This window comes from Odocoileus virginianus, chromosome 1 (genome assembly GCF_023699985.2).
Source record: "Odocoileus virginianus isolate 20LAN1187 ecotype Illinois chromosome 1, Ovbor_1.2, whole genome shotgun sequence".
Classification (NCBI taxonomy): Eukaryota; Metazoa; Chordata; class Mammalia; order Artiodactyla; family Cervidae; genus Odocoileus; species Odocoileus virginianus.
The window spans coordinates 31,057,510-31,078,617 of NC_069674.1; the positions used below are offsets into that span (position 1 = coordinate 31,057,510).

The following is a 21,108-nucleotide window of genomic DNA, read 5'->3' on the forward strand; positions in this document are numbered from 1 at the left end:
GTCAAGGCTATGGTTTTTCTAGTAGTCATGTATGGATGTGAGAGTTGGACTATAAAGAAAGCTGAGTGCAGAAGAATTGATGCTTTTGAACTGTGGTGTTGGAGAAGACTCTTGAGAGTCCCTTGGACTGCAAGGAGATCCAACCAGTCCATCCTAAAGGAGATCAGTCCTGGGTGTTCATTGGAAGGACAGATGTTGAAGCTGATTCTCCAATTCTTTGATCACCTGATATGAAGAGGTAACTCATCAGAAAAGACCCTGATGCTGGGAAAGATTGAGGGCAGGAGAAGAAGGGGACGACAGAGGATGAGATGGTTGGATGGCATCACTGACTCAATGGACATGAGTTTGAGTAAACTTCGAGAGTTGGTGATGGACAGGGAGGCCTGGTGTGCTACGGTCCATGGGATCGTAAAGAGTTGGACAGGACTGAGCAACTGAACAGAACTTCCTGCATCTCCTGCTTGGCAGGCAGATTCTTTACTACTGAGCCACCTGGGAAGACCCAGGCTGCTATGTATTAAGATAAGATACTTGAGATAGGGAGATTATACTGTATTATCCAGGTGAGCTCCAAATGCCTTCAATCCTAAATCCTCACAAGAGTGAGGCAGATGGAGATTACACATTCCTAGGTGCTAAATTCATTCAATTGTGTGGAATTCTTTCCAACCCTATGGACTGCAGCCCTCCAGGCTCCTCTATCCATGGGATTCTCCTGGTAAGGATACTGGAGTGGGTTGCCATTTCCTTCTCCAGAGGATCTTCCCAACGTCTCTTAGACTGGTTCTTTACTACTAGCACCACCTGGGAAGCCCATGCTGTTTATTAGTTGTTAATTAACTTTTGTTGAAGTTGCTTTCATCAATATGAATAGAAATAAAAACAAATAACTTCCAGAATTGGGTGAAGGTTGATTGTAGATGCATCTAGTACAATGACTGACATATATGGAGTGCTCAGGGAAGGTAACTTTATGCTTGTGGTTATTACTGTTAACTGCTGGCTGAGGGCACCCTATTTTGAAAAATCTTCTTAACTGATAATTCAGTGGGCCATGATAAATTTGCAGTAAATTTCCCTGTGCCTACCATCTAAAAGTGTTTTACAGAATACTACTAGTAAGATTTTCAGTGATTGTGAAGTTCCAATGTTTTTTAGAAATGTGTATTTTTCTTGAGAAGATGGGACTTTACCTTGTATAATATTTATTATGCCTTGTATAATAAGTGTTTTTGCATTTACACTGTTGTAATCCTTACAAGTAGGAGTTTGTATGTACTTTGGCAGAAAATTATTCTAGAAAATTTACTAGTTTATTATAATCTATATAGTTTGGAAAATTAAAAGAAATCAGTGTTACCAATTCAGATTAAAAAAAGAATACTATAGTTCTGATTTTATGGGAATTAACTATAGTTTTGTTTTTTCCACTAGTACAATTGAATTTTAAAATGGAAAACCAATTTGCTAAATTATATGATAACTATCACACATATCTTAAACACATAACTGATTATGGAAATAATAATTTCACTAGAATGGAAATGGTTTCAATTCAAGAAATAGCCTATTGGTGAATTTCAAAAAATTACTATTTTCCATACTGTTTAAAAGAGACATATTAAAATCATACCTCAAATTCTTCAGTAAACCCACTACTTGCATGTAAGTCTGCAACATGCTTTGGAAAGTGCTTTATTGGAATTGATCCAACATCATCTAAGTGAATAAAAAAAATAAGTTGGAAAGGATAACTCAACAGAAATAAATGTGCCTCTCATTTGTGGGGATTTATAAAGAGCTTTCTTCTAAAACAACTTCAAAATTCAATTATTCCTATAATCTCGACTGAATCTATGTTCAGAGAAACAATAAACAACAATTACCAATTTTCTCTACATTTACTATTAATCATAACCTGCATTTTAGAATTCTGATTTGGTTAGGAATCTTTTCCTTTCATACGCTAAAGAGGAAATAAATAATTTTCAATGTTAAGTTATAAATAACACCCAATGGACTGCATCGCTTTATGGATAATTTTCTTTAACATGAGTGGGAGTTGCCTGTCAGTTCTGGGGAAAAAAATGCAGAAGTAATATATTTTCAATTTTACTATGGATTTAACATAATATATAGTGCAATTTCAGTTTTATACAATTGTACAGCAGAGTCTCTCCATTAAATTGTCAGATGTTTACATTTGAAAACATTTTTTCTTTTTCTCTATAAATAATAGAAAACATTTATATGCAGACTATTCATTAAGTATACTGTCAAAAACCTTTGGGACTTTTAATCTGTAAAATTTCAAGAATTCTAACTTGAAAAAATGCTATATAAACAAAGCCACTGGATCTGTTAATTAATTGTGAAGGGGCCAATTTTTTTACCTGGTTCTGTTTTTTCTCTTTTTTCCCCCCTGGAAAGGCTTTCTTAGATTATAAACATATTACTAGTTCACAGTGTGCAACTTCACAAGTGATATCTCTGACAAGGAAACATCAAACACATTTCACTAGAAACAGTTATTTACATCAACAGATGTTCAGCATCTAGGCCATTTAATATTTTTAAGCTTCAGTTACCAAGAATTTGTTGATTTAAAAAAAAATTAGAATCCATCTGTTCTCTTTCAGATAAATGTACCTGAATACTAAAATTGAATTAGCGAGTTAAGCTTAAGAAACACTAGACAAAGGTGTAATTCCATCTTCACACCTACAGAAGCATCTTGCCTGGAAGTAGCTTTTATAATTAGATAAGAAAACAGAAATAACTTGTCACATCTAAATCATTAGTCCTAAGCTCCATCAAACTCATGGATATTCCTCAGCAGAGCTAACCTCTTTCCATGAGCAAACTGATTACTTCTCATTTGCTATCATGTCTTCCAGTAATTTCTTTTATGAATTGGTCTGCAAGTAGGTGAGACTAGCTTATCTTTTTATTTTCTGATTTCACATGAATGTATGCATATGTTGGGGGTGCTCAAGACTGCATCTTTGAGAGCTGAGCAGATGAAAGGAGATGCCCTTTGATCACCATTCTTCTGAGAAGTAGGACAGGGGGTTCTGGATTTCCTGGACAATTCAAATTTGGATTATTTTATTTATTGTTAATAACAAACTGTGTTGGACTTTAGATAATGTTAGAGTTAATTTGCTTACCCATGCTGACAGGGTATGTAGGAGAGCTATGTTTGACAGTGAAGGAAACTAAACCCAACAGATAACTGAGAGCAATCGGTCTCAAAAATTCTAAGTATGTTAATAAGAAATGGTGCTGTATTAAAGAAATGATAGAATTTTAATATAAACTGGAAAAGCCAATAAAACAGTGGTGGTTAAAGACACAAAGTTGATAAATGAGGTGAAAGAGCAAAACAGGCCTAACTCCTATGTCTGTTGAAAATTACAATGAAAATGCTTCTGTTTCATTTTTCTGTTTTTTAAACTACATGAGACTTCAGAAGGTAACATCCTGTAGAATGTGCACCTCAAGCAGTAACATATGGTGCCTCAGACAATTTAAAAAAAGACTTCTGTACAAAGACCCGGAGAGGAATGTTTCCTTCTGCTTTCCCTGGTCTCCTTGTCCTCGTCTCATCCTCTGTCCTCTTGTTCTTCTTCCTTAATTCGCACATTTCTAGACAACTTGCTGTTGTTACCACTTTTCCTTCTGAAATGTTATAAAATGTTAATTCAACAAGCATCTGTGACCTCACTGACAATGTGAGTTCCAGAGTCAGTGAGAGTCTTAAAGTGACTCCTGTTAATTCTTGAATATTGTTAACTAGGTAAGTTCTGATAAAGCAGTTGATGCTTTCCCAGGTATTCAACAGTCTGACATTTTTACTTAAACTATTTCAGGCAAACCACACTCTTTGTGCTCACGTTTCTCTTCTACCCTCACCATTATAGAGTTTCTTTATTTTCCCCTAATTTGTTAAGAACACTTTTCTCACGTTCACTCAGATAATCAGAAAGAAATTAAAGTTTATTCTTATTTTTGTAGTTTTTGTCCTGTCCATCCTTACTGCATTGATTTAGTCTGACTTTTGGTGTTTAGATATCCACTAAAGTAACTGAAATGACTGAAAGTCAGCATTATTCCTTACTAACATATTATCGCTATAAATATTTATGTTCTTTAACATACAACATCTGAACAACTATAAATTATTTTGTCACATCACCTGTATGGTTAAGAATGTTCAAAATTAACAAGAACAAGTTAAAAACCTGAATGCCTAGATACATAATATTTTAGGCAACACAGACATTTACTAATCTACATTATAGCATTTGCAAAGTACTTCAATAAGGACAAACCTTCCAACATCATGCTTTTCATTTAACATCTACCAGCTACTCAGGGTCACACTTTAAGCTATTACCTGAAATTGGAAAGACAGGTGTTGGAGGTGTGGATATTACTCGAGGGGACGTACTGTCCTCTAAATAAAAATGTGCAGTCTGGAAACATTTCCTGGAAAGAAAAGAAAGAAATTTATACTATTAGCTGGAATGGACAAGAAGACAACTTCTGAGATGCTTAAAAATTATGACAGAAATCTTCAGAATTAAAAAACATAAGTGGAAATCTATCACCTACTTTTACAAAACACAGGTATTAAAGAATTTTACAGCCTCCAAATTTATCTCAGCTTTACCTGTACCAGATGCAGAAGAGCGAGCAGGTATCAGACATGCTATAAGCAAAGGTAACACTTGAACTTGCAGCTGGTGCCAAGGAGTAGGATACCTCAATACCCTAGGTTACTCTTCTACTGTTGCTGTATACCAGGATGTCCTGCCACTTTGGACAGGATCAGAGTGGAAAAGATAGCCTATCCAGAGCTATTTTTCACTCAATATTTAAAGGACCATGCTGTTCTAAGAATATTCAGCTGCTAGCAAAAGGCAGCAAGTAATGACCAGGTAGAAGCTTATTTCTACTATGGTAACATTTTGATGAAAAAAGACAGCTTTATATCACAAGTATGACAATGCTGTAATGACAAAACAAAGTGAAGAAATAATGAGCATGTAACCAAAAACAGGGGTGATTTTCTCTCCAACAGATGCTAGCCTTGATGAGGGTTTTGAGAATGAATATATTTGGAATCAACCACAACTATGACCTACAAGGTCATCTGAATCTATTTTCATTTAGATAATAAGAGTAACATCTGGTGAGAGCTCATGCAAACTATTGAGAAGAGCAAAGAACCAACTGCTGCTGTAAACTAATGCAAACTATCGTTAATTAAAAAATGTAGATAATTAAAACTGCTAATGACACTCTTTGATGTGGGTCATTTAATTTATTTGAAGCATTACTCATGAGTGGTTAAGTTTAAATGGAAAGATCTGTTTGAGTGAAAATGCCAATCTCGTTTTTCATTTGAAAAATCCAAGCAACAAGGTGTTTATCCTAATGAACTTTAACATTTCTTATATGACACACTTCAATTGTGATATTTTCTTTCAATAATCAGTTCCCTGCATAAAATTCTTCAGTGGTTCCCCACTGGAATAAGAATGATATTTCATTATTTCTGCAAGGACGGTTAGACCCTCTGTGACCTGGTTTCCCCTCCATACCCCCACCAGTCTCATCCCTTATTACTTCTTCTGCAACCACTATGCTCTAACACACTCGCCATCCCTTTCTCCTTCCAAGAAGCCCTGTAATGTTATCCCAGGGTTTTGGTTCTTGGTGTTCCCTCTGGCCACTTGCCTCTTTCCCATCATTTACACATTGGCTCAAATGCAACTTCCTCTGACAGTCCTTCTCTGACCACCTAAGCTGTTAATAAAACTACCGGCCCCTCTGGCTAAGTCACTATTCTGCCCCTTTTTTGTTTGCTTTATGGCACTTATCACTCTCTGAAATACTTTATTTATATATTTGTTTATTCATCTTTCATAATTTTAGTTGGTCCTCCCTCAACACAATGTAAGTCCCCAAAAAGCAAAGATGAATGTGTGTGCTCAGTCATGTCTGACTCTTTGCAGCCCCATGGCCTGTGGCCCACCAGGCTCCTCTGTTCATGGAATTTTCCAGGCAAGAATGCTGGAGTGGTTTGCCATTTCCTTCTCCAGGGGATCTTACTGACCCAGGGATTGAAGCCACATCTCCTGGGTCTCCTGCACTGGCAGGCAGATTCGTCACCACTGAGCAACCTGTGAAGCCCAACAAAAGGCAAGACACTTGGTCTTAATGTAGTGTTAGTCCTCATAAAAATGTCTGGCATGTTATAGGAGCCCTGCCTGGAATATTTGTTCAATGAATTCACTGCCATAGGTATCAATAGTACAAAATTATATAGTTTATTTATAACTCTAATGTCACAAGTTTAAAAACAAATCCAAAGGTAATGATGTGCACAGCAAAAAAATAGCCATCTGCTGTGATAGTATAATCATTATTAAACCTGAGAGAGTATAGATAACTGACAGAACACATGAATGTCTTTAACAGAGAAGAGGTGATGTAGGAGGAAGACAAGTGCATGTACCATCAACTACGATGTGGGGCAAAGGGACCCCAAGCAAGGTTCATATGCTGGAAAGTGGAGAAAGCCTGGCAGAGTAATGAGAAATGGGAAAGAGGAGGGCCACAGGTCTCAAGATAAAGATTCTATTCTATTGGAAGTCCACATCTGAGCAGAACTGACACCAGTCTGGAGCAGAAACTTCAGGAAAGTGTGGGTCATCTGTGCAATCACAGATGTAGTATCTTCTGCCCCACTGATAGGGAGACACTGGATTTGATACTTGCTTTTAAGATCACAGAATTAAAAATCTCTGATTCCTTTAAAATATGGTTGCAAAAGCCAGCTGAAGAGGCTTTTCTTTATTTTTCAATGAATCTTAAAGTTGTAAAATATTTAATACCTTAAGGGACCTAGTGCAATATCACAGCTAATACCAGAGTCCTTCCCCCAGCATCTCTGACATATAAAAAGGATTCAGTTTGAATCCTTCAGTGACAAGGAGCTTACTTCTTTGTGAATCATCTTTAGCTACTACAAATTTCCTATACTAACCCGAAAATCAATCCCTTGGGTACCAATCTCCAAATGGTATCCAAAGAGGAGACCCTCCCATTCCAATGTTACGCCTCTTACTGTTGATATTTTTCTTACATTGAGCCTCAAACCTATTTCCCTTTTACTTTGACATACTGGCTTTAGTTCTGTACCTTACAGATTTTTAGAGTGTAGTATCCAAATCTTTAAATACCTAAACCCTACCTATGTGTGGTCCCAACCTTTTTCGGCTTTTCTCCTTGAAGTTTATGTCTAAAACACAAATGTGTTGTAGATCACTGAACATGTCTTGCCTGCTCTAACTCAGTTATTTCTTCTCCCTGTTTTAAACATGGTTCTTCCTCTGACCAAAATGCCTTGATCACTAATGTGTCATGCAAATATTTCCTTTTAAAAGACAGCTCAGTCTGCTCTGTGGAACAGCCTCTCACTTCTTAAGCAGATTCTTGCACTCATTTCTGTTTCTATTATAATGAACACAAACTCCCATTCACACTCTTGTTTAAAAAGATTGCTTTGAAAAATATGCTTAATTAATCCAAGAATGACCTTCAATTTATTTTAAATATTTTAATTAATTGGTGGTAAAAGTAATCATTTTGTAGTATATTTGTTTTGGGCCTTTATCCTCATTATATACATATTTTAAAGATGGGGCCATGTCTTTTGATTTATGTAGACCCAATTTTAAATATAATGCCAGGAGTACAATAGGTATTAAATGTTGAATGATTAGATGGATTTCCAGTAGAATTCCACCAACCATAGTGTATACAGCTGCATCCTAGACTCTCTTGCCTACTGGAGCCTCAAATGAGATTAACTTAAAATTTCAAAACATTTGGGAGGAGGAGGTAGAATATTCAGCTAGAGAAAGATGGATTGATGGGTGGATGGAAGGATGGATAGATACCTAGACAGAGGATGTATCTGAGAGAATGGGAAGAAGGCAACATCTCTTACAATAGGAAAAGGCAAATTAAGACATATAGGTACCAAGGTTTCAGATGTTGCTAATATGCCTTGTAGTAAATACCAGCTCTTTTCAGCTATGTAATCAAACATTTGTTGGTTTTAGAAAATAAGTGGTCTAGTAATGTTACTTGCATTAACAAGTAACAAAAGAATCATATATCACACCAATAAGCTTAAAAGTAGGAAACAATTAAAATTAAAATAGTACAGGATTCATTCTGGATGAAGAACATCTGTATGTGGCTTAGGAACCCTTTCTGGCGCAGTCTTACCTAGAAGTGACATTCTACATAAAAGGTAGCATGGCACTGGGAGTCCTCCATGCTGGATGGTAGCTACCCATGACCCACAAATTTAAATTTAATATCAAGAGAAAAATCACATTGCTTCTCTTCCCACTCTCCCCAGTCAGAACAAGGGTGCCTAGGGAAAACTCTGTTCTATATTGCTTTTGATGGATTGCTCTTTATTTGAACACATTTTTGGTATTTTTTAGATTCTAACTATTAAAAAATCTCTCCAAAATTTCCTCTTTGTCATTTTTAAAAAGAACTTTTTGAAGGTATTCTTTTGGAAATAATTGTGTGTCTTGGAAACTTATGATTTGGCTCATGTAAATTATACCTTAAAACATCTGGAAAATAATTTCAAGGCATATTATTTAATGTATGACAAGATTCGGTATCTATGGTCCATCTGTTCTGTATCAGCAGTGAGTGTCTTCACGTCTATGTGCTAAGTGTTGATAACTACATCTCCTGCTAATTATCACTCAGCCATGAAGAAAAAAGTGATGACTGTTTTAAACTTGTAGACATAGGTCCTATCAATCAATGTTAATCTGATTATTTAATTTACACCTTTTCATCACAGTATTTGGAATTAAAAGCTAGAAATGTATAATTATTATTCCAGTTTTTGGATCCTTACACAAATATGAAACAATATTCATTATGCTGTATTCATCACAGAAACCCTGAAGAAAGTCTGACTCCAATCTAAGAGATGATCTTGGCCCCAGATAGTAAAAAGAGGACACTAATTCCTAGATGGGTGAGTGACTTGCCCAAAGCCATATAATAAATGTTGGGCAGAACTGGAAAAGACACCCAGATTTTATCACCTCTGATTTGTTCTGTCTTCCTGCTATGGCATGCTTTCTTTTAAGGTTTATACCAAACGTAAGAGACCACTTTGAGTTAGGTAAATTAGGCAAAAGAGAGGATTTATCATACCATTTGTGATTATTTTTTCTCCTAAAGAATTAGGTTAGAAAAGTGTTTTAATATATAAACTGGAAAAACTTATAAGGACAATGTTACTATTAACATTGGGACTCTTGGTATGTCATTAGATTTTTAAACCTTTCTACAGGCTATAGTTTGCACAAAGGTCTAAAATGTTTCCATACTGGTGAATGAAACCATGTTGCTCAGAAATGTAGCTACCCTAGAATTTGAATTCAGACACACCATGAAGAACGCACTACCATTGTCATTTTGTAGTTTAGCAAACAGTACTCCTAGTGGATTCCTCTCACTGATTTAAAAAGTTACATTTGGGAGTGAATTAACTTCAAATGTCTGTGAGCTGGACAGTTACGTTAAATTTGTAAATGGATAAATAAGAGTAACAAATTTTATCAGGACATTTGATTGTTAGGTATAAAATATATACATAAAACTCTGAGTGTTCATATTTTAAACTAACACTATGTACTCAAATATATAAGTGTTATTTGTAAGGAAAACAGAAACATTTCATGGAATAAGGTCAAATTAGTATTTTCCAACTTACAATTTCATTTTTTTTTATCCACATAAGTACAGATGGAATGACATACTAATAACAGAAGATATAAACCACTCCAGACTTGACTTAACCAAGAAATCTCAAATCATATTAAATAAGGCACCGATTTTCCATTTTGTAGAAAATAAACTTGGAATATTAAGCAACAATAAAAAACCCATTCTAATTACTTCAACCTTTTAACTATAAACTATCTAACACTTTAACTGAAATTTATTCTAACATTATTTACTATGAAGTAGAATATGATCCCATTTCCTACCCTATTTGTATTTGTCTAACTTCAATTCCCATTAACTTAAAAAACTGACTTGGCAGGGAAAATTAGCTTACATATAACACAGTAATCTGAACAAACATGACATCAGTGTTGGTAAGAAGTCTGGCCAACAAGTCCCATGGGGAGTAGGAAGAAAAGCAATATGAATTCTTGCTGAGCAAACATTCATGCATTAGGTACTGTGCTGGTGGTTCTCCACTAAACATGAAATCTTCTGTCAAGAGGCATTGGTGATTAAAGGAATCATTAAAGAAAGCAGTTTTGTTTGCATGATGTTATGGACACAACAGACTCCTAACCCATTCATGATAACAAAAGCATGATCTGTTCTGTATAGTCTGCAGTCTACTCTGATCTTTAAAAGAAGTCAGATATGAAATACGGCTGCTCATGGAAACAGTCTACCTTAGTCAACCATATACAACCACACGCAGCTAGACGATCCAACCCCACAGTCTCAGACACACACAGCTCATCCCTCCTTTCCAGTCTTCCTACCCGCGGGGACCCTGCCTGGAACACTTTTCTTTAGTTCCTCTTTGTGAATCCTATCCAGCTCAAGCTCGACATTTATCATTTTTGCTGCCCATTCTGGCCCATCAAGCTCCTTTTTTCTCTGAGTACTCTTAGCATTAAGAGATTTCAGCTGCCATGCATACACTTCTGTGTAATATTTTACACATTTTTTGCATAGAAAACTCTTTCTCTTCAATAAGCATAAACATCTTGACAGTGGTGACTCTCCACTCATTCCTTTTTTTATATGCTCCCACAGTATTTCACACACACTACTGAGCACATGGGAAACAGTCAATAAACATACTAAATATTTTTTAATAAACTAAGAAAAGATACTTTGGAATAACACAAAGAGTGGTGATGATCAACTTACAGACAGATGTTGCTAAACTAAAGGAAATGGAGTATACATCTTCTGAACAAAACTCTCTTTTAAAACAAAAGGATAAAGTACTAAGTTATGCCCTTTCTTGGTTTAGATAGGTTTCCTTATATCATCATAAAGTCCTTGCTTTCCAACAGACATGGTTATAGCAGTTATACTGATTTATATTATGTCCCTAGTAAACATAAATTTGCACTGTGTTCTGTTTGCCATAGGATCAGAAGCTTATGATAGATGCAATGTTCCTTGCCTTTTAAAAGTTTCAATAGGCTATTGATAAGAATGAACTTATATCTCACCCTCAAGGCAAACAATAATGAATTTAAAATCCCATTCCTCTTAATATAGTCATTTACTTTATCTTCAGATTGCATTCTATTTTAATGCTTGATTTTTACTTTTGTGTAGGAGTTATCATTTTTTGTATTAGCACGCAGTTGATATGTATCTTGTACAAAATCCACAGCTATAAAAATATTTTTCACTGTATCAAAAACCATGTTTTCGAAAATAATAACTTTTAAAGTTATAAAAGCTCGAGCATTTAACTGAGAACCTTAGATGCTATGGTAACATTGGAAAGTTCATTAGATTAATATGAAAGTAAAACTGTCAAAATACTGTATTAACTGAAGTCAAAGTTCCTCCATTTTACCTTTAATTGTTTGACAGAAGTATGAAGAACAGTCAGATCTTTTATTATTATGTCCTTGGATTCACAAATTCTTCTTACTCAGAGTTATCTGGACAAATTAGTGGTAGCTCTCAAGTAAAGTGAATTTTGAGTATGTTTTGAAGAACATTCAGGTAAAACAAAGGTAAAATCTGAGCTCTATGAAATACACATCTAAAACATTCAACTTACCTCCAGTAGATGAGAATACCCACAAGAACCACTAGACAGATAAAAGTCAGGGCCGACACGATCACAAGGGGTATAACTGCCTTCTTCTCGGATTCCAGCCCCTCAGCTAGACCAATACGAGACTCATGGCTACTATTACTGGCCTCTGTAGTCGGAGAAAATTGAGAAAGTTGATATTTAAGCTTGAGGAAAAAGCACAACATTTTTCAACCGAATAACTGCAATCTTCTTGCTGTTGCTTACCTTTAAAATTTCTCTGACCCAAAGCTTAAAAAGTAAGGCAGTTGCAAAACAAATGAGTCATAGGTGTGAAATACACAGTGTGGGGAATTTAGTCAATAATTATGCAATATCTTTATGGTAACTAGAATTATTGTGGTGATCAATTTGAAATTTTCAGAAGTATCGAATCACTATGTTGTGCAACAAGGACTAACATGGTGTTATAGATCAATTATACTTCAAAACCAAACAAACTCATAGAAAAAGAGATAAAAAGTAAGTCAGGCTATCAGAGCTGAGGAACTATAATATCCAACAAAGATTGGTAACCAGGAAGCATAATATTGCCTTGAAAAGCTTGTGAAAGGGAAACTAAAGTATTAAAATAAAAACTAATCAGTTTTTAATAAACATGATCCACAAAAGCAATGCTACTTATTCAATTACCATATATAATCTTGATTTCCCAAAATGAATTGTAGTGGAAATATTTTTCATCCCGCAGTTAGGTAAATAATTATTTACCTAACAGTTAATTATTTATATTTATTTACTTTATATTTAATTATATTTAATTTAATATATTTATATTTATTTAATAATTATTTACCACAGTTAATAATTTCACAAAGAGAGACTCTGAGGATAACTCTTCTTACATTAAGATAACCCTTCAATCCAGCAAACTGTTTAAAACTTAGACATGTTATTTTGAATTCCCTTCTTGCCAACTGTTTTTCTCTATCAAAAATAAAAATATCTTTGCATGTGAATTGAAGGAATGCACAGATCTAAGACATTCTTTTTAAATACCCAAGTGTAAATTATGAAAAAGTCTAAATTCTGTCCTTGGGTTATTTCAGAAGATAGCAAATAACTATTTTTTTGTGACGAATCAGGTACATTTTTGTTCTAGAACTTTCAAAATCACTGCAACCAAAGCTATCTAAGTTGTTAAAAAAAGTTTCAGAACTTCAGAGTGTCAGTGACCAGTCACAATTCCTCCCTTCTACTTTGAGGTGTGTGCAGTGGGAAACCAAGATGATTGTCCAGCAGAACCCTAACAGGATGCTACAACAAGTTGACACTGCTACAAAGGAACAGTCCTTATCCTGTCCACCTGTAGGATCTCTGGAGTAACTAAGTTTAAACTCATCAGAGTCTACCTTGCTTCCAACATATATGGTACATTTGGTATAAAAGTACCTTGGTATACTAAGTACCTTCCTCTTAGTGATAGACAATGGGAATTAATTTAATTGAAAATACTATCAATTTAATGGAAAATATCTGAGGATAAACTTGACAGTCACAGATGCATAAATAGAGCACTGAAATATGTCTAACTGGAGAGAATGTGAGAGTTAAAACGATAGATTCCTTCTGTAAAGAGAGGTGATGCAGAAAGGGTCAGGAATTTAATCCACATATAGGAAATGCAACAAAGGATTATAAGTGGCAACCAAATATTCCAAGGTGTGTATTTTTATAATTACAGAAGCATTTGTGAAAAAAATGGAATTCAGTGTTTTGACTGGAAACAGTGAAGCGGTATAAAACGTGGGGATATTGTAAGTCAACTGGTCCTTAAGCTGTAGCCGATGTCCTTGTGAGAGAAGGCTGCACTCAGCCTTCTGTGACATTAATCAGCACCTACTGTGGGGAGACTCATCCAGAAGCCTGAATCATCCAAGCCTGAATGCACTGGTATTGCTTTATGAAATTCAGGAAAGCTTTTTGTTTTGTACACAGTTGTCGTCCCATTTTTTTTCCTATTGTTACAATAGAAAGTTTGTGGTGAATAAAGGAAATAATCCGCTTAGCAAAGTCTCTGGTACCTAGAAATTACAAATGAAGGTTAGTGTTATTATCTATTTCAGTCATTCTTGAAGTAAGTCCCCCAAAATTGTGGCATCGGCATCACCTGAAACTTGTTAGAAATGTGTATTTGGGGCCTTTCTCCAACCATCCCAAATCTACTGAAAAAGAAACTCTGTGGGTAAAACCCAGCAATCGATGTTTTAACAAGCCCTCTGGGAAATTTTGATCCACATTAAAGTTTAAGAACCAATGATGTACATTAATATACATACAAAGTGAGTTTATATAATTTCACTAGTCTTCAACGACCACAAATATTCACTGCAATAGGCACATAGTTGTATGTGTATATATATATATATGTATTTAGATGTGTACATATCTCACTTATATACATGTATGTACATACATATATATGAGATATGTCTAATCAACTATGTGATACATATGTCAGATATATAATACATAAAATATGTAACAAAGTACAATATATATATATCATGCATACTATATACATGCATTATACACACACATGCACACACAGTCTTATATGTAGACTTTACTCATAAATTCTCTGGAATGTCTGATTTTAAAACAAACCTTTAAATTAGGGAATTAGAATGATAAAGCCAAGATAATTTCATATGATGAAACCTAAGTATTTTATATGAGATATCACATGAAAGTAAAAACAATCAACTGGCTGCTTTGTATACTGTAATGAAGAGCAACTAGTTATACTGCTTTTTATATTCATTAGTTGACACTAAAATATGTTTGGATATGGCTCTATAGTATATACGAGTTATCTAAATGATAAGGCAAGAATGTGCTAATGATCAGGAAATAAAGAAATAAGAATAATATTGGTTTACAAATTAAGCATTATATATATTTATATATATTCTTTTGTTCTCAATCATGAAAATGTAGTCTCTAAGAGACAGACACCAATGACACATGTTTCCAGTCTGAGTTTTTTTTATTAACTTCCTGTGTGACCTAGATCAAGCAATCTAGTATCTTTAGGACTCAGTCTATGCATTCATAAGTTGCAGGTACTAATATCTGTCTTATCTATATTATTTTGAGGAGCATGTCTTATAATTATTCTGCATTCTAGAAATAGGTAATAAAATGGTAAGTTTCAGAATTAGTCTATATGCATTTGATATAGAGGCATTTTCAATTATTGGATAAGACAAACTACATATGATTTTTTAGATATGTTTTAAAAGCAGGCAAGAATTTTCACCTATATGATCTTATTTATGTCATCAATTATATTACTTGATGCTGTTATATGATATATTCATATTGTTTTCTCCCCATCAGTAGGAAAACATCCTCAAATTAAATAAATCTAATTAGTGCATTGATGAGAAAATGCAGTAATTTTAGTTAGTAATTCCAGGTTTGACATTTTACAGTATATAGTCTTTCCATAACAGAATAATCTAGCAATAACATATAGATGATGTCACTATATAATAAGATAGAAAAATGGATGCATTCCTGATGTTTTCTTTTTAAATCAATCTAATAAAAATGAGAAAACCAAAAAAACTATAATTGAAGCCAGATAACAATTCACAAATAAGGCAATACTAATGAATATGGTGACCCATGAATTCATTACTTATTTTCACATAACAGAGTTTAAGTGTTGAAAACTGGAATGCAATGATAAGTAGGTATCAAATCAGAATGTAGAAAAACTTCTCTATCAAAATGTACATGCTTTTAATTGATGCTGCACTGAAGGAAAAGTACATAACTCATTCAAGGAAAGGAAATAACAGAGGAAAAATCTTATTATCCTAATAAGATTGGTATCTATGTTCTGGATTTTAAATACCTACTTTTACACAATAAGAGTGCAAGATGTTACTTTATCTTTTGACTCACTGTTGAGATTTAAATATTTTTCATTGTTCATTTTTTTAAATGCCTTAAAATGTAATAAAAGCAAATTATAAAACTTAAGATCAAGGCAATGAAATTACCTAGTATTTCATATTCTTAATGGCATTGAATTTCCCCTCTCTGCACCGCCCCCCACACTGGCATCTAAAGCAAACATCTGTATTATATACGCTGCAAGCAAGCTGCTGCAAGAAACATCTGGCTATAAATTAGTTTGCATAAAATACATTAACAAATGAAATGCATTTCTACAGAAAATGTTCTTGTGTTGTACACCTTTTCATACAATACCTATACATATTATGCATATTAATGGCCATTATTTTAACTTCTTAGAAAGGTATGTAACAAGTAAAAAGTAGAAGGTATTTTGTTAGTTCACACTGCCCTCTTTAGGCAACATTAAGGTAATCAAAGAGACATTCATAAAAAATTAAAATCTTAAAAAAAAATCTTACCATTAAACTTTCAAAACTTAGCAATAGAACTTTTTTCTAAAGCCCCCAATCTGACGTGGATGTCCAAAATATCTAATTCCTTTCCACTGGGTGGGTCAGAGAGAGACGCATATGTCATATTACATCAGAGTTTGTAATTTGATAGATTTAGTTGGCAATGTAATTTAGAATTTGCAGAAATATTAAAACTAAAATCATCCAAAATACACTCCAATCTATTATTTAAAAAGCAGTGTACTAAAAATGTATTATGTACACATAATTGCTCTCATGTGTAACAGGCATCTTATGAAATATGAAAAAATTGACAATATAAATCATCTTATCTGTTTTGGAGAGAGTTAATTTAAGGATGAAAACACATTCAGTATTTCTTTGAAATAATAAAAAAAATCAAATTTTAAAACCTGTAAACTGATTTATAAATATCCTGACTTTTAAAAATGAAGGCCACTTTACCAAATATCTCTTTCCAAGATTTTTCTTTCTTTCTTTTTTTTTTTTTTTGAGGCAGAAAGCCATTACATCTATCCCTTGGATCCATAACTAACCTGCCTCTGAAATGTTGAACACTTCTGAATGCCCGCTAGTAATAGTCGGTGTTGAGGACTGTGGGGATCCAGGAGTTATTTCTGAGTCACCTGTTTCCAGTACCCCATCACCATCTTTTTCATTAATATCAGGAAAACTGAAATCTGTGGAAGTCTCGTTATCATTAAGGCTATCTGAGGCACCTTGCCCTGATCCACTCTCTTCATCACTTGTAAGAACTGCCCAAGCTTTAGATTCTGGGCTGAAAGGAAGCAGGGCATTGTGAGTCTGAACATCATTTTCCTGTTTTCCATCATTGCGCTTCTGGGGTGGCACATTTGTTGGTGGTGATTTATCAGGACTTTCGTCCATATCAGTCTGATCGTCTGATATAACACCTGTGATTTTATTTCCTTCTTCAGAATTCTCAGATAGTGCATATGAGATTGGGTTATTCTGATCCACAGAACTGTTCTGCTGGGTGTCTGAGTCATTCATTACCTTTTCCTGTGATTCTCTATAGGAGAAGCATGACATACACCTATTGATAGATAAGCCATCTTTATCTCTTTCATCATAATCATCATCACCATAATCATCAATATCACCATCGTCACCACCACCCACCAAACTGGCATCAGATCGGGCACTTTGAATTGGCTCAGAAGTTGTTCTAGAAGGAAACAGCAACTCGGTTGTGGTTACAGAATCATCCTTGTTGGGAGAAATGGCTGAAATGGAAACATACACATTTCCTAAAGGGACAGAAGGATCAGCAGTTACAACTGGATCAGAAACAACTGTAGGAATACCAGCCAATACCTCATCGGTGACAGGGCCCTTGGTGGAGGTGAAGACTTCATCAGAATAAACAAGCTTACTTATAAGCGTATCTGGTTGTACAACTGATAAAACAGGAGTCGCAAATGCATGCCTTCCTTCTGGAGGGAAGACCTGGTTAAGCTCCAAATCGGCAGTTTGGAACAACTCATCATTACTGGACAATGAAGGTACCGTTTGGTGGGAACTTTCGCTTTTATGCAAAACTGGTTCAGAATATTTTTCACTTGCATAAGAAATGGTTAAAGCTTGAAGTGAAGCAGCGTGCGTATTAGGAGTAGGTGACACATCAGAGATTGGTACAGATGGAGAGTGCAGCGTATTTTCCCTTGAAGCGGCACTGGATGCCAGGAGATGTGATACTGTAGAACTAATGTGCTCAACCTTGGGGGTTTCAACCACTATTGGGTCACTAGGCACAGCTGGCAGATCAGTTTTAAGCAACAAGTCAACACGAGAAGCCTGAAAGGAAGGTTGCAGCAATACTTCAGTACTAAAAGAAGCTGAGGGCTCATAAACTAAGAGCTGAGTTGAAGGAGATAACATTTCACTAGAAGTAGGGTCAGAGGATGCTGGCTCTGAGTGTGCACTAAGCGCAGATTTAAGCGAAGTGTCACCAAATGCTTGAAATACAGCGTGTGAAGACTGAACAGGAAAGTTATTTTCTGAAATTTGACTAATCTCATGATCATAAACCTTAGTGGCAGTAAAAGCAAGAAGCTCTGAAAGGATGCCCTCTGGGCTAGAAGTGGAAGCAGAGGATTCTTGTAAAGAGGCATTCAATGTATTTACACGATCATACAGGTCAGGCATGACTGTGCTTTCAGAGGGGTAAACCAGGTCACTGAAAGAAGAAATGTGCCGTTCTGTCTCCTCTCCGTGTATTGTGTCACTTTTAGAAAGTAGCTTGTTATCGTCACCAGACATAGAGGTTGGATATGTAAACTCAGCTATAGAAATGGGTGAAGACATATTAAGGGCTGTCAAACCATCTGTGTCAGGCACAAAAAATTCACTATCAGAGGAGGCTCCAGACCACTCCCCGTCACCTGAGAGGCCCTGAGTGGGCTGCAGCAACGATGCGCTTGGGGTTACTAAGGGCGACTCGGGCATCGGTAGGTGGTGACTAGGGCTGCTAGATAAGAAACCCTGAACAGAATCATGCCCAGGTACCGCAGAACTGTCAGAAACCCTGAAGAGGTGTTGGGAGCCCTCCTCATTAGTTAAGGCATAAGAAGGTTCAGGCCCAGAAGAACGTGCATGCATCAGGACATCACTGCTGGATGCTTCAGCTGGAGAAAACACAAGCGTTTGATAAAGGACAGCAGGCTTGCTAGCACCAAATTCCAAGGTCTCCGAAGCAGCACGCGTAGTGATCTGATGCGACATGGCATCAGAATACGAAGCAAGGCTGGGCTCTAATAGCAAATCACCCCCAGCCACCGGCAGAGAAACATGCAGGGACCCCTGATTGCTCTCAAGAGCTGCAGTAACTTGCGGAAGGATCTGAGAGATCGTATACACACGGTGAAGCAATTCACTACTGGAGGAAGCGGAGGAAAATGGGAGCAAAGGCGCACCATCAGAGGAAGACAGGATGGATTCGAAGGACACACCGACACTGGGAAATACAGGTGTAGCATGCAAGGCCCAATCACTACTTGAAGCAGCAGGGGTAGTGTTGAGGGTCTGGTTGTCAAGCAACAAGGGGGTGACTAGAGGAAAGACTTCACTACTGTAGGAAGGTTGGAGAGGTGCCTCACCATTGTACACTGGCTGAGTTGTCTGCGCGTGTACCACGTTGACGGTGGGGACCGAATGGTGTTGTCCGGAGGACGGAGTAAAAGCGTGAGGTGTCACCTCAGTGGGGAAGTATGCAAAGGTAGAATACTGCGGCATTCGTACATCTGAGACCGAGGGGCCCTGTGATGGCAGTGGGCCTGGAGGAGAGGATTCTGTTGTCTTCTCAGATTCATCACTATCCACGTCGGTGTAATTAGTCTGGAGAAAGCTCTCTCTACCTGACCCGACATCAGGCAGTGTCGTCACGTCTGTCGTACTAGGAATCCACACATTTCCATCAACGGAAGGATCCTTGAGAGATTCTTCCGAACCTGAGGAGGCTGAATCTTCTGAAGCATTTCTCGCAGATTCGGGGATAAAGACATCGTATGTGACGGTCTCTGGGTTTTCTGAAGGAAATACATCGCCATGGGATGTGTTCTCGGAGACGAATGGCACAGCGGAAGTTGCGGGACTGGAGCCGGAAGAATCTTCGGCTCCTGGATCGAGCTTGAAACTGGTCAATAAACTCTCTTCCTCACTGATATCAGTAGATACCTCTTGTGATTCCGTCGTAGACACTGTATCTGAATATTCCACCGTCCCGGACAAGTTCACCTGTGGAAATCGGAGAATGGTTTTAGAGCCGTCACTTGAAGAGGCTGAAGTGCCTGCCAGAGTGAGAGGGGGAGGCTGGGTCACAGTCTGTGAAGTCGAAAGAACGTCTTTTTCTGGGTCTAATTCAGTGACTGGCTGGGAAGTGGAATCTAAAGATGTGTTGGGAATATCACTCTTTCCAGAGAACCCGCTTCCTCTTGCTGGGGAGCGGTTAGTCTTGGCCTCGTTGTATTTAGTCCCCACTCGGTTGTAATTTGTTGTGGTAGAAATCTGGGGTTCCTTTCTCCTGATCTGGTTTGTGGCACCGTCTCTACCAGGATTCACAACAGTGTCTCCTTCCATGTCCTTTCCCTCTTCTTCTTCCTTTGAAAAGCAAGTAAGATTTAATGGGATATAAGGAAATTAGAGAAAAATGAATTTTTTTTTTAGTTCTATCATTTTATTGCTACCAACCCACCTCCCTCCACTCTTCTTACGCATTCGTGCTCAGTCATGTGACCCCCATGGACTGCAGCCCTCCAGGCTCCTCTGTCCATGGACTTTTCCAAGCAAGAATATTGGAGTGAGTTGCCATCTCCTTTCCATGAAATCTTAATAATAAACTGCATTACACTGTGATTCTTCACTTATGGGATTTTGGAAACTTCTCATAAAGCACCACCCCCCTAGAAGACACACCTCTATCTCATAACCAGTATTATCTACCCTTGAGGGAGAGTTAATTCAACTCAATGAAAATATCTTATTTATGGCTGCTTTTTAAAATTTTACTTTATGGAAGTAATTAATAGATATCACAGCTTTGAAAAGAAGACACGGTGTAGTGGTAATTACTGAGAGTGTTATTTAACATGGTATTTATTTTCTTGTGTTTATATTTCTCTGTTCAGTTCCTCTGGCAACACGTTAAATAATAATTAGCTTCTTGTAATGCAATGGTGCCCCACTCCAGTACTCTTGCCTGAAAAACTCCCATGGACGGAGGAGCCTGGTAGGCTGCAGGCTATGGGG

At 36.4% G+C, this 21,108-nt stretch overlaps 1 protein-coding gene across 4 annotated transcripts in view; it reads right to left on the reverse strand.

Annotated features, from left to right (window-relative positions):
- Window positions 1-21,108, reverse strand: part of PTPRZ1 (protein tyrosine phosphatase receptor type Z1) — a 195,400-nt gene that overhangs the window by 29,974 nt on the left and 144,318 nt on the right. For 2 of the 4 annotated variants that reach the window (XM_020892535.2, XM_070466368.1), the window contains exons 12-15: window positions 16,878-20,460; window positions 11,900-12,044; window positions 4,403-4,494; window positions 1,637-1,722 (exon numbers count right to left, since the gene is read on the reverse strand). In XM_020892535.2, coding sequence (XP_020748194.2) covers window positions 1,637-1,722; window positions 4,403-4,494; window positions 11,900-12,044; window positions 16,878-20,460 — 3,906 coding nt within the window. The remainder of the gene's footprint in view (window positions 1-1,636; window positions 1,723-4,402; window positions 4,495-11,899; window positions 12,045-16,877; window positions 20,461-21,108) is intronic. The other 2 variants (XM_070466384.1, XM_070466380.1) reach the window with 1 other exon arrangement.